Source organism: Suncus etruscus, chromosome 13, assembly GCF_024139225.1.
Source record: "Suncus etruscus isolate mSunEtr1 chromosome 13, mSunEtr1.pri.cur, whole genome shotgun sequence".
Lineage (NCBI taxonomy): Eukaryota > Metazoa > Chordata > Mammalia > Eulipotyphla > Soricidae > Suncus > Suncus etruscus.
In genome coordinates, this window is record NC_064860.1 from 30882663 (window position 1) to 30898307 (window position 15645).

At 34.5% G+C, this 15645-nt stretch overlaps 1 protein-coding gene across 1 annotated transcript in view; it reads right to left on the minus strand.

Moving 5' to 3' along the window:
• The window catches only part of STXBP5L (syntaxin binding protein 5L), a 323518-nt gene extending 313320 nt beyond the window's left edge, over positions 1-10198 (minus strand). The window contains exons 1-2 of the mRNA XM_049785948.1: positions 10095-10198; positions 9046-9233 (exon numbers count right to left, since the gene is read on the minus strand). Of these exons, the coding sequence (XP_049641905.1) occupies positions 9046-9225 (180 nt within the window). The 5' untranslated portion in view covers positions 9226-9233; positions 10095-10198. The remainder of the gene's footprint in view (positions 1-9045; positions 9234-10094) is intronic.
• Between the last annotated feature and the right edge of the window lie 5447 nt (positions 10199-15645).

Sequence of the window (15645 nt, forward strand, 5' to 3'; positions counted from 1 at the left end):
AACTTCTTGTCCTCCTGAAAGACTTAATCAGAAATTTTTTGTCAATCCTTACAAATATATTTTAGCATTATCTAAAAGCTAATAATGAATCCCTAGCATAATATAGAGATATTAATAATTAAAAAGATATAAACAAATTAATAAATACATTAAACAAATAAAAAGATAAAAATAGTTGCACATGAATGTAGCCTTTCAATTACTAAAAAGAATAAAAAGTTGGCTTTTAATTATAAAAAGAATTGTCAATATAGGCAAAATGTTTTATAAAGATCATTATTTTGACAAATAGGAACAAAAGCCTAATGTTTTCTTATAAAGAAAAATCACACTTAAGTGCTTAAAGTATAGCTTCCTTCCAAAGTCGTTAGTGGAAAAAGTCAAAGTTATATTTACTAAAACAAACATGTAAATTGCAGATAGTATGGGAAGCCAATACAACCATTATCTTATTTAAAATAAACTACGGAATGTAATTTTATATATTTTTACATAAATATTCAAGTGAAGAGAGATGAAGTCTACAAAAATACATAAAAGTTTAAAATAAGTTTTAAATAAAAGTATAATTTAGGGGCCGGTGAGGTGGCGCAAGAGGTAAGGTTCCTGCCTTGCAAGCGCTAGTCAAGGAAGGACCGCGGTTCTATCCCCTGGCGTCCCATACGGTCCCCCCAAGCCAGGGGCAATTTCTGAGCGCTTAGTCAGAAATAACCCCTGAGAATCAAATGGATGTGCCCCTCCCAAAAAAAGTATAATTTAACCACTAGTAATAATCCCACAAAAACTTGATAATTATGTGAGATTTCAAATTAGTTCTGTGACAATATTCATAACATATGACAGTACTATTTAATAGCTAAAGAAACTAAACTAAATGAAGCTAACAAACCAATGTTTTGACAGCATACAAAGATTAAAGAACCTTTTTTGAGAAATGATTGTTTTTTACAGTAATAAAAATATATGTAAACAAACTTCCTGACTGTCATCTCAGGTTTCACCTTGTCCTTCAACTTTCCATTCTTAAATTCTCGAACAAAATAGAGAGCCTACAGTAATGAATAGCCTCCTGTGGTTTCTGATTCTTAAGTTCTTAAGTTCTTTTTGAGTTGTTAATTTTTTTTAACATTTCAATTCTAAGAAATTTAGGTTTGCCTTTTCCCTTTCTGTATGTATTTTTTAGGGGGAGGGTATTATACCTGGCTGTGCTCAGGTATTATCTTTACCCTATGCTCAGAGACCACTTATGGAGGGGCTCAGGGGAACTTTAGGGGAGCCAAGGATCAAACCATGTTGGCCACATGCAAGACAAGTATTATACCCATGGTACACTCTCTTTAGCTCCTTCATTTCCATTTCTTTTTAAAAAATCTTTAATAATTTTTCTATTTAAGCATTGTGGTTACAGAAATGTTCATAGTTGGGTTCTAGTCATCAAATGTACAATATCCTTTACCTTTGTAACTTTTCCACAACCAATTTCTTAATAATATCTATTCTCCATTCTGGTGAAGAGAGCATGTTGCCATTTGTCAGAAAATTTTTATTCATAATATGTTATCCGATAGTATCAACTATACTACATTTTATTTACCAATTATCTTGTATAGTTATTTTGATAGATGAATAGGAAACTGTAATTATGAGTTATGCCAATCTTACAAAAGTTTCTAGTAAAACCATGTGAAAATGTAAAAATATAAAAAATAATTATCAACATAAAAACTATAAGAATCTATATAAATATGTGACACATTTATAATAATTAAAATGTTTTAATGTAGAAAACATAAAGCTATCAGGCCACTTAATTTCTTTTAGCTTTGTAGAATCCTACAACTCTCCACAGCCAACACTTACGTTTTGGATTTTATGCATATATGTACATATACATATACATATACATATACATATGAGAACATCCTATTATATGTCCACTATACAGATCCTGAAAACACTTTCATTTTCCATCGAAAATTATGCTGTTTATGTAGATGTTGGTTTGACGCCATAACCTTTTATAAAAGTAGCTTATAAATGTTGATAAAGAGTTGGTTAATATTTCAGTTTATTTAAAACTTCAGGGATTATGCCATCTGGTTCTGGTGATATATTTATTTTTGTCTATTTTGTTAATTGGTTCTAGAACATTCCACATATTTTCAATGTCAATCTAATACTTATGTTCATCTAAAATTATAACTCTGAAACAATAATTTTTCTTATATACTTCTCAATTAAAAAAATTTTTTTTAATTTAAACACCGTGGCTACAACGTTATTCATGATTAATTTCAGGTTTACAAGTACATCACCCTTCCCTCGCACACATCTTCTGTCACCATTATCCTTGGTTTCCCTCCCACCCACCCACCTCCTTTCCTGCCTCTAGGGCAGGCATATTACTCCTCTCGCTCCCCCTCTTTTCCCTGGAAACTGAAATTTAATTAAATAATTTTTCATGTATTTTTGGAAATTTTATGCCATGTTACTAAACGCATCATTCTTTCACCAAATAGCTTCCTGTCTCTGTGCAATATAAATTTTATTTAATAAAATTCTTTCTTATGATTCTATTAAAAACAATATCTGATTTTTATCTTGACATATTATGCCATAAACTTTCTTGATCTCAATTATTCACTTGTTCAACCAACCTTTAATTGTTTTCTATATGACATGAACTAGTCTATGAATTAGAAGATAGTTACGAACAAAACAGTCCTGCCCTAAAGAAGACAAATTACAATGGAAAGTAAAGTGCAAGAAAATAAATATATGTTTGCAATTAAATAAGTTATAAGTGTACTTAAGCAAATGTAATCAGAAAAAAGGTGAGGGAAGATGCGGGTGAGCTGTGGTAAATGAAAAATTTAACTGCAAAATTGGCAGTTAAACTTTATGATGCTAGGGAAGCAAGTAATCAAATTACTTGAGCAGGAGGAATCTTATCTAAAACACTGGAATAAAGTCAATGTAGCTACAGAGTAGGAAACAAATAAAAGTTAAAATAATGTCTTGTCCTGGGGCTGGAGCAGTGGTGCAAGCAGTAAGACATCTGCCTTGCATGTGCTAGCCTAGGACAGACTATGGTTTGATCCCCAGCATCCCATATGGTTCCCCCAAGCCAGGAGTGATTTCTGAGTACATAGCCAGGAATAACCCCTGAGCATCACCATGTGTGGCTGAAAACAACAACAAATGTCTTGTTCAGGTGCAGATCATATAGAGGTTTATAAGACATAACAAGAAAGGTGATTTTGTTTTTAAGGGAGATAAAATATAAGACAGTTTTGAGCAAGATGAAATATAATTTAATAGTAAAAGGATTCTTCATAGTCTAAGATAAAACTGTCATGTGGCCTGAGTGAGAGATACTAAAACATTTAGGCTAAAAAAAGTAAGAGGTCAGAATAATGTGGTGGAAGTAAACAATTTGGGCATGTATTTTTGAAGAAAGAGGAAACATATATTCATTATCTTCTCAACTAAGCTTCCTGAGGAATTTATCATTTTGTCCCTTTTAATCAGAGAGATAAAACAAGAAAAATACCTCTTTGAGAAGCAATTAATATGGGGCCGGCAAGGTGGCGCTAGAGGTAAGGTGGTTGCCTTGCAAGCCCTAGCCAAGGAAGGACTGCGGTTCGATCCCCTGACGTCCTATATGGTCCCCCCAAGCCAGGGGCAATTTCTGAGCACTTAGCCAGGAGTAACCCCCGAGTATCAAAAGGGTGTGGCCCCCAAAAAAACAAAAAACAAAAAAAAAAGAGAAGCAATTAATAGCTGTGTGAAACAGTTTTGTCTTTTGCTTTGGTTTTGGTTTTGTTTTTGTTTTTGTTTTTGTTTTTGAGTCACACCCGGTGGTGCTCAAGGGTTACTCCTGGCTGTCTGCTCAGAAATAACTCCTGGCAGGCACGGGGGACCACATGGGACACCGGGATTCGAACCAACCACCTTTGGTCCTGGATCGGCTGCTTGCAAGGCAAACGCCGCTGTGCTATCTCTCCGGGCCCAGTTTTGTCTTTTGCTAACTCAGATAATTAAGAATACTGCTTAAAGTCTCTGGACTCAATATCTTATCTATAGCATCAAAAACATTAACATTTTATTTTCTTTCTTTATATGACTTTATGAAGATTAAATAGAATGAAGTTCTCTAATTTTAATTCATTCAATTTTATATTTAAAAAACTTCCCATTTTCTTTGTAAAACACAAATTGATGAAAATAGTTTATCAGATACTGGAAACTAATAAACTCTCCAGCTAGAATAATCATAGTCTCTTGTTCCTAATCTAAATAGGTATGGGTCAGTTAACTACAGACATAAATTACATATGTTCTTGTAGATAGATATATACATATCAATCTATACTTTATATAGTTAGTACCTATTAGTTATCTACTTTGGATAAATACACAAAATCATGCATGTGTGTCAAGTCCTTTTACATGAGAAATATGTCTGGAAAGTCTTTACAATAAGTTTGTTTCAAATCATCACATCTTATTATACTTTAAAGAACTTAAAATCAGGCTTGCTCTTCAAGCCCATATTCTTCCTTGAAATTATAACAGAAAACTCCAATTAGAGAACAAAGGGCCAAAAAGATGGCTCAGGGATCACAGACACATTGCTGCATGTACAAGGAAAGGTCCTAAATTCATTACCTATTACCACACGTTCCCCAAGTACCACCCAGTTAGTCTGGTGGACTATTGGATCCAAGCAGTTCCACCACATCCTCAAGCTCTTATATTGAGATATCTAACCATGCTGGCTAAGTACCACTGGGAGTGGCCTTCAGGTTTACTGAGAGCTGTGTAGGAGCATCGGTGGCCAAAAAAGTTTAAAAGTCTCAATATTTAAAATATAGTGAGACATGCCATAAAAAATATGGCACTTATCAGAGAAGGGAAAATAAAAATGAGAAGAATTTTGGTGGTGTATGCAATGAAATGTATACACATATGGAGATTCATTAAGCTATACTTTTGAAATGTCATGATTATATAAATCAAAGTTTAATGTAAATCAAATATATTTACAAAAACCAACTTTAAGCTGTAAAAACTTTATTCTCAACTTGTAAATTAAAAATAAAAATAAAATTAAAAATAAAAATTTGAGACAAATATAAATGACTACCTGCTCTAATATATTTTTATTAATCAACCTATTATGTCTTTACTAGCTTATTCATAAAATCTATTAAACTGCCAGAACTGGACAATAGCATACCAGGTAGGGTGCTTTCTTTGTATGTGGCTAACCCAGGTTCAGTTCTTAGCATACCTAATGGACCCTTGAGCCCACCAGGAATGTTCCCTGAACTCAGAGCCAAGAGCCAAGAGTAAGTTCGAGCACTGCTAGGTGTGCCATACACCCCAAGAAAACAACCTCTGTCTCAATATTGACTCTGTTTCAAAATCTCCCGTGAGACTTCTTTAAAAAAAAATCAATAAGTAGGCCCTATTGGTAGAGATTTTCATTCTCTAAGATAATAGGTGAAACTAAAATTCTCTTTTATTCAATGGAAAAACTGGCATATAAGATGGCACACACCATAACAATGATAAGGAAACAAAATATGTGTGTCTCAAGAGTTCTAACAATATAATGGCAGAATTAAAAAATATCATATAATGATAAATTCACACATCGAGTATATGCCCAGTGATATAGGAAAATGGAAAAGGAAAAAATATTAACACATACTGGGGCAGAAAAATGAGGGATATTAGAATTGATTTCATGGAGGTAGTGTTTGAATTATGAAGAAAAATATAAAAGGGGAGAAGCTGGAGAGATAGCACAGGGTGCTTGCCTCACAAGCAGCTGACCCAGGATCAAAGGTAATTCAAATCTTGGTGTTCCATATGGTCCCCTGTGCCTGCCAGGAGCGATTTCTGAGTAGATAGCCAGGAGTAACCCCTGAACGCCACTAGGTATGGCCCCCCCAACATAAATAAAAGCAGAGAATGCTAATTATATTAAAACTGAAAGCGATATTCTACTCACAGGAGTAGAATATAAAAGATACTAAGATATCATAAAATATGGTGCTTTATAGAATGAAGTGTGCTTTGATAATCAAATAAATGAGGGTAGAAAGGTAAATAGGAATGCTTTGTGAAATGAATTATATACAGCTCAAGTTAAGCAGTTTGAAGTTTATTTTATAGAACAGTGAAATAATTTTGTATTTTATTAAATTGCTTCTTAATATGTCAATTTTATATATTTCACAAATATCTGAACAACATGGCATTAAAATGCAATCAGACTGCACTTAAAAGAGACTGTGTAAAACAATCCATTAATTTGTTTTTCACTGACCTTGGACCAAAATTTCTTCTACTGTATCTGTTTCTAAAACATTTGTATAAGATATCACATTTATAAAAATTGTAGCTTTATATTTTTTCCTAAGACTAGCAAATTTCCTACTAACTGCATATGAATAATATTATATAACAAAACAAATATAAAAACATGTCTTTATTGACTACACATTTCAGTTGTATAATTTGTCAAATAAATGTACGCCAATAAAATAGTCATATTTATATAATGTAACAGATGTCATTTACTGGCATTTTCACATAAGCCTTGTTTGTAGGGCATTACTGCTTTAGGGAAAAAAACTTTTAGCAGGGAAATGACATCATTAGCATTATATTCCAGAAATAACCATTAGTATAAAATAAATAGGAATAGGGTATAAGGACTCATTAGAAAATGATTTCAAGACATCAAATGAGAAAAATATGTAGAATAAACAAAACTGAGATAAAGGGAATAAAATTTAGAAACATTAAAGAAATAAATAGTATTTAATGACCAATTCAATATAGAAGCATGGTTTTCAAAAGAGGAAATTCAAGGTTTATACTTTATGTTGGAAATGTTGAAAAAGCATAAATATCAAAAAGGTGCCAAGTGTATAATGCTCAGAATAGAATGTTCTTTGCACATTTAATGAGGAAGTCCAAGTGAATATTCATTTTAGTAACAGTTCAAATTTTGTAATTTCTCAAATCAATTTTTACATATCTCACTATAGACCAGTTAACTTATAATACAATCATGTAACTATACAACCAAGTTTTTTTTAAATCACATTATTAACCAAAGATTCCATTTGGTAAGATTTGTATACATTAGCCCTCATGTTATATAGCTCTCTATCCTTAGAATTTCTTTGAAAAGTGTTAGATAAATTATTATTACATCATGGTTATATTCATTCTAGCAAATTTGAGGTGGGCTTAAAAGTCTACCAATAACATAAATACACATTTCATCACCTTTTCCCTTTTTTCCATTGTTTCTAATTGTCATCTCTAATCTAATAACTTCTTAGGTAAGAGAAGAAATTAGTTCATTACAGCTGAGAAAATGATGACTCCAGGCACATAAATGGTTTTCTTATGATTCTATGCCTGGAAAATGGCAAAACTTTAATAAACTACAAATTTTCTGATTCTTGCTACTATGCCATATTTTTAAACTAACATGTGTTTCATTTCTGCCACTCTCTATGACTGTCCCTTAATATGAGAGTCTGAATAAATAGGAAAATAACTATATACCATACTTCTTCTCTTGCATTCACCCATTTCCCTAAACTTTTAAATTTAAAATTATCCCTATCAGCTTAATATCCTTGGCAGTTTAATGCTATTATATTTCAAAAGTTATTTTTGTAAAATAATACGTTCACTTCTGTTAAAACTTCATATCGTTAGCATATTAATAAACAGAATTTGAACAATTTTCAGAACCTTGGAATGAAATAGCTATATGTCTGAGATAAGATCATGTGAGTATGTTTCCCCTGCTTTTAAGTTAAAAAGTGAACATTAGACTTTATGTGTTAGTCATGATTACAATAACCCCCTCTCTAATTTTCACAAAAAATAACAGCAATTTTATATTGATGACTACATTATATATAATTTTGTATATAAAATTTATTATCCACAAACTTTATAGGATGGTAGAATGAAATCTGCTTTTAATTTAGCTCCAAATAAACTGTATTTTTATAAACTATTTTATAAAATGTTAATAACAACATTTTTTATGTTTTCTTACCCTCCTGAAAACAGTCAACAATCAAAACTTACTATACATAATTTGCTTATTGAAAAATAATTTGGTAATTTCAAAAATATTTTTGTAACTACAGTAATAATTTCTTTATTTAACATTATTATTTATTCTTTTATATTAAAACTCAAAACCATATACAGATATTATGTGCATGACTGTCTTTTTAATAACACAAGTTCAAAAACATATTCCTAAGTAATGCCTACAAAGGACGTAAACATTAAAAATAATTTTATGTCAAAAAGCATGTAAATCTCAATATACAAACATAATGTGTGTTTTGTACATTTTGTACAGTTTCTCCCATCAGAAAATCTTTTTCTTATTTATAAGCTCAACATAAGTTCAAGTATAGTTATTAAAAATATTTCCTTGTGAACACAAGCAAAGTTTGGGTTCTTAAAAGCATCAAATTTTTCTAAAAGAATTATGTCCATGAAATTTATTACTGGTTTGTTTACAGAATCTGGAAGTGCTTTCTAGTCAGAATTTCAAACAATAATTTAAAACGATGCCATCAGATCTTCTTAAATGATTATGTCCATTTAGCTGTTGCCCTCTTAATTCTAGAATAATGTTATTAGCTTTAACAATACAGTGAAATAAATGTTTCTCTGACAATAAAGGATTAACTATAATGATCTTCAATTTATTAAGGAATTATTTAAAAAATTCAGTATTGGACATTATCTCACAATTCCCTTTTTCCCCCTGAAACAATCGTTGTTTGTACTATTGGTGCCAAAGATGATGCCAGTAATATCTTAATTCAAAATGATATATCCATAGAGTTCTCTGCACCAGATTCTAATAATGGCATCTCAACAATTTCCAGTCACCAGAGTGTTATGTTTTGTTGATATTGTTATCCTTTTCTCACAGCACAAAATAGAGAAATATAGGCTTCAACCCAATTTCAAACTTACCTTACAAATTTGGAAATACTCTGAAGTCAGTGTTTCTTGAATCTCCTCTCTGAGAACCCCTGCAGTCCCTCCTGGGTGCACGGAACCACTTCCAGCCCCACCACTACTGTTACTGCTACCACTGCCAGGGGAGGAGGCAGTTAAACCATCCAAAACTTTTCGGAAATTAAACTTCTTCATTTTAAAAACTGTTGAGAAAAATCCAAAGAAAAGATGAATTAACACCTGGAATTTGAACTAGGTAAAAAAAAATTATCTTTTCATTATTCAAAGCAGTAGCCAGTTCTCATGTTACAAACATAGTCAGTTAAAAGACCTGGGGTTGAGGGAAAATCCGACTTTGTTTTGTACATTTAAATTCTAAAAACCAAAATTTCCAAAAACAAAAACAAAAACCCTACTCCAAAAGCAACACTATTTTTCCTCTTCATTCCTCATGCATCCCATTTCCAAAGAGCCCAGCTGTAGCTACGCTTTATCAGCACTGGGGTAAAAATAAAAGGCAGTGTCATCATCGTCATTAGCATTATATCATCATTATTATACAATCAAAAAAAAAAAAACCAGAGTCCAATAGACCAAGACTATCTATCTCTCTGTCAAAGGCGGGATTTCTTCTTAAAGCTTCAGCAGGAGAGATTTTTATTTACATAAAAAAATAAACCAATGTAGAGAGGGATGACATTTATTTACTCAGCCACCACCTTCTGAGCTCAACCCTATTATTGCCAATGCTACATTTTCCCCCTTCTCTCTGTCAATAGGAAAAGAGAGGCGAGAGTAGGAGGCGAAAGCTTTCCTACCCCTTCCTCATCCCCCAAAGCCTGGATCCCGAAGCATCTGCAGGTGACCCACAGCAACAGCCGGCGGGAGGGGCCAGTCATTCGTGCAACACAGACCGTCACACGCCTCCCACACATACACAGACAGACACACACATATGCACACACATACACGCACACACACACACACAGGTGTGAAGGAGCCCAGGCTGGAAGGCGACGTTGACATCCCAAAGCAGAGGGAAAGACTCTCTAGCCGCCACTCACTGCCTGCTCAGCCTGCCCAGGAAGCCGCCGGTGCGGACGGAGGAGGCAGGCTCGCGGGCGTGGGTCCAGCCAGGCTCCCGCCGCTCCGCAGCTCCTTCTGCTCTAGCGGCGCCCGACGCTGTCCGTGGTCCTGAACGAGCTGTCAAAGCTCCACCGCAGACTCCGCCTTCCGCCCTCCCGCCGTGGGCGGCAAGCACGGCCCTCGCCCCGCCCCTAGTTAGCCCCGCCCCCCTCCACTTAGTTCCGCCACGCCCCTCTTGCTGTAGCCACGCCCCCTCCTTCCCGGGCTGACAAGTGCCTGGACCTCTAACGAAGGGAAGGGCCTAGGCTCCAATCCTCCTAGGCTCTAGGCTCCGCAAGGCCTAATTTAGCTGTCGCGAGGCGTGGAACAAAACGTAGGGAGGGGGCAACGAAGAGGAGGATAGTCCGAAAGGAAAAGCCTAGGAAATGAAATGGGAAGGGGAAACGAGAGAAAAAGAGAGGGAGGTAAATATTTGATTGACATAGATGTTGGCCAGTAGGCTTGGGCCCCCTGCTTTGCAGCCTGTCATTGGCGCTACCTGTTGAAGGACGCCAGGGTGGATCAATAGAATGTCTAGAAGTGAGGGCAAGTGGGCTTCTTGAGGGAGAGGTTTTGGGGAAGACTTGGGTTGGGCAGTTTTGAGAACTGGTCAAGTGTATTCATTGTATGTAGATCATCAGTTGTATGAATTTTTTCCCGCTTCTCCGGGTGCAGCTCTGTAGGGCTCCCTTCATTGCCCTGCTACTTACATGGTTGCTGAAAAGTCACCTTTGAGGAAGGAACAAAATTTAAGTTTTGGAATACGATTCTTCCTATTGAGGGCTCGCCTGACTCCCTTTAAAAACGTAAGCTTACTTTTCCCTTTCCTCCTATTTTCACATTACAATTCTTCGTGTGAAACGTCTTTTAGTAAACCGTGTGGGGAAGTATTTTTAAGCTTTACCTGTGAGTCACATTTGTTTTTAAGTACAGGGATTTTTTTTAGAAGAGCGTCCTTATGGGAAGATTTGAGTCTTAGTTCTAACTGGAGAAACTTTGGACCTCGAGTGCTTAGTCCGAAAATGGACAGCTCTGAGCAAGAGAACTCTGAGCAAGAGAACTAATAAACTACGTTTATTAGCAATAGTCCAAAACATTCATAACATATTGTCTCTCAGCCCTACCCCCCCATACATACCAATAAAATGGCAGAAGTGGAATAAAGCCAAAGTTTTCTAGGTCTCTGATACTCTCTCATTGTCTCTTTGTCCCAGTAAGCAGTGACACTCCTGAAGGAAGGCATAAAATTATTTTTTCTGTCTGTTTTAACACTCACACGGTATTTCACACATATAGGCACACTTAAAGGGAATTGAACACTTGGTTTATTATTCATAAAAGATTTATAAGACGACATACTCTTTGGGAAAGGAAAAAATAAGGATGGAAACAAATGTCATGTCCGATGTGAATGAGCTCTTGGTAAGGTTACAAATTCTATACTGAATTGCTAGCAATTGTACTTTTGCTTCCATTCCTTTTCCACTTTCCTTCTTTTCTCCCAGGCCATTTCACTCAGGCATTGGTACCCATGACAGTTACAATTTGCTTTCCACATTTAAAATAAAAAAAATTTTGATTCTTGTTTAAAAATATAGGGGTCGGGTTGTTCTAACTCCTTGAGAAAAAGGCATTATCTAAAATAATGGATTTAGATGCTCTCCTTCCCTTTGGATGAAAAAAATCTATCAAACATACTTAATTTTCGATAAATGAAAGCAAGTCTGGAGCAAGAAATGGTGTAGTCTTTAAATGAGGGTGTGAAAAAAGATTGGAATTCAATAAAATTAGATTAAGTTTTTGCAAGGAAATGCCTTGAGCCAATCTTTGCATGCATTCTATTTTCTGGTAACTGGGTTGTAGCCTTTATTCTAAAATTGGGATAAATGAAGAATAAAAAAAACACATGAAACTAATTAACAGTGATTCTGCTTAAGGACCATATAGAGGAATTAATTGGCTTATGTGAGTTAAAAAAAAAGTGAGAGTAGATATCTCTTCAATTGAAGAATCAAAAAGAAAACAATAAAATCCAAGTCACAAAATATGCTTTCCAAACAAATATAAGAATATCATAAAATATATCATAAAATATTAAAATATCATAAAAATAAAACTTGGTCAGATTTCTGAAATTATTAATTCTAGGGAACAATTGTAAATATCTTTGTTTCTTTAAAGAGCACATATGTATTGTATTCCCAGTAAATATTGATTTTATTAATGACAACAAATAAAGTCTTAATTATTCATAATTATTTGCAATATCATAGAGAAGAAAATCTGTGAACAGGTTATTAAGATGTCAATTCACAAATTTTGTTAAATGATAAAAATGAGCAAGAGATTAAGTGAATTATATTTATATGAGGAAAGAGCATAAACAATTGTAGTCTAAAATTTTACTAGGTGAAAGAAGCATAATGAAATATATATGGGTGTAAGTTTTATACTTAATCAATTAAAGATAAGTAATATGTTACTCTATAAACTGGTGATGAAAATGAGATCAGACTGTGATGACAGCTTATGAAAAATGTAAGGAATTTATAATTGAGCCAGATAAAATAATAATAGTAATAATAATGGAGAGTTTAATCATTCCACCACAAACTAGAATATCTCATGCAGAGAAATTTCTGAATAAACCCTGATGACTTTCTAAGATGACAAGTGTGAAGAACTGTAAGAAAGAAAAGTACTCTAAGCTTGGACTATGGAGCAAAATCATTTAAATAAATCTAAGACACTATAAATATTTTAATAAATATATTAAAACTTGGGGCAGAGTGATAGCCTTGCACGCAGCCTACCTGGATTTGATCCCTAGTATCCCCTATTGTCCCCCGAGCTCACCAAGAGTGATTCCTAAGCACAGAGCCAGGAATAGCCCCCAAGCACTGCCGGGTGTGGCCAAAAAACAAAATATATATAATAATATACATTATGGAGCTGGAGATATAGAATAGCAGACAGGTCACTTGGCTTGTACAAGCAAGCCCATTTTGATCCCTAGAACCTCATATGGTCCCCAGAGCACCACCAGGAGTGATCGAGCCCGGATTAAGCAATGAGCCTATCTGGATGTGGCTCAAATAATGATAATTAAGTATTTATTACCTTAAATTCAAACAAATAATGATACTATAAAAACTGTTTTTTTTTTTAACCTTAAGATAACTGTAGAAAGTAGACACATTGGGACCAGAGCAATAGCACAATAGTAGGGCATTTGACTTGCATGTGGCTGACCTGGGACGGACTTGGTTTTAATCCTCAGCTTCTCATATGGTTCTCCTGGCTTGCTAGGAGCAATTTCTGAGCACAAAGCCAAGAGTAACCCCTGAGCATCGCCAGGTGTGACTAAAATATAACAAACAAAAACAAGAAATTAGACGTATATGTGTCACATAACAGAGAGAGGATTTTTTACACAAGTTTTGTATGATGAAATTAAGCCAACTTGACAAGCACATGCCATTGTTTCTTCAGATATGAAGACAAGCAATTCTACCAGTTATTTTGCAATGATGCTGGACAATATACACGAATTTCCAGGGCAACACTACTGAGAACAGAGCTAGAAATAGTCCCTGATTATCGGAGTTTGGCCCACACCCCCCAAAAAAAATTCTTTCAAGGTTACTTAGATGGATAACTAGGTATTAAAATTCAAAATTGTCTAATTTGTAGGTACAATAATAGGTAAAGGTGGAGGTCATTCTTTAAAGTACTGAAAGTATGTGGATTACATTGTCCAGGCTGCCATAATTACTTTAGACTAGGTAGCATAGAAAACAGAGACTAATTTTCTCTCAGTGTGAAGTCCAAGATCAAAGTGTCATCATGTTGAGTTTCTTCTGAGGCCTCTCCTTGTTTACATAGTATGCACTTTTCTCTATAACTTGACATGACTCCCCTCTAGAGATATATGCCTGTTCTCTGTGTATTCATATGTCCTCTTCCTGAAGGAAACTGGTCATTTTTTTTATTAAAAAACCATCCTAATGGTCTCATTGTAATTTAATTATCTCTTGACAAGATTATCATTGAGTACAAGTCACATTCTCACATACTGGGGTTAGGCCTTCAAATTATGAATTTTGAAAAGGAATTTGCATTCAAAATATGGGAGTCAAGTGAACATTTTATTTGTAGGACACCCAGACCTGGCAATGCTCAGGATTTACTTCTGATTCTGGGCTCAGGGGATCACTCCTGCACTGTGTGAGGAAACATATGAGGTTCCTGGGATCTAACCTGGGCCAGCACATTCAAGATAAGTGTTCTATCCACTATATGATCCCTCCAGGTCTAAGTAAACACTTTTGGAGAAGAGCATTTACAATGTTATATAACTGTGTAAACAATTTTCCATTTATTTTCTCATTGATCATATATTTTTGGTTTTATTTGGGAGGGTACACTTGGTGACACTCAAGGGTTACTCCTAGCTATGTGATCACAAATTGCTCCTGGCTTGGGGAACCATATAGGATGCTGGGATCAAACCCAGGTTCGTCCTGGATCAGCTGCATTCAAGGCAAATGCCCTACCACTGTGCTATCGCTCTGGCCCCTCATTGATTATATATTAACTATTGACAATTCTATTTTATGTTAGAAAATAGAACAAAGAAAAGTTAAGTAGTATGCCCAAGGTCATATAGTTAGTAGGTTAATGAAATATGAATGTGTGATTGTTAACACAGTCAAAGTACTTTCCTTTGTTATGAGCTTCAAATTGTGAGCGAGTCCTTCAGGCCCTTCCAGCCCTTTACTCTATTGTCTCTGGGCCTTATTACAGTAATAGCTTTAATTTTTCTTAAAACCCATAGATGAGTGATACTGCTGTTGTTAGGGAAATAACTACACTAACAACTAGCATGACAATGTTAAAGAATGAGAGAAGTAGAATGCCTGTCATGAATACAGGCAGGGGTGGGGGAGATAGGGGCATTGGTGGTGGGAATGTTGCACTGGTGAAGGGGAGGTATTCTGTTATGACTGAAATCCAACTATAAACATACTTGTAATCATGGTGCTTAAATAAAGATTTATTTTAAAAAGGAATATACCTTCTACCAAAAACACCCCACAAAGTACTTTCCTCATATCTTAGCTTTCTATAGATGATTAAAATATATCCCATTATGTAAATGGTTTATATAAAATAATAAATTACTATATCAACTATTATTTTTTTAAATTATAAATATTATTTTTAGTATTAAGATAAAATGGAGAAGAAAAATATAGAAGTTTGGATACTAGAACTAAAAATAGTTAGAACTTCGAAAGAAAAAATACTAGAAGCACTGAACCTAAAATGGAAAACTAATAGAAAGTTCTTATCTCTTAAGAAACTAAGCACAGTTTTCAATATACTGAATCCCATGGGAGTATCCCACTTAAATGGAAGAAAATTGGTTATTCAATAAATAATTAGAACAAGACAAGACAGAATTAATTTGCTAAAAGAAGTTGCAGT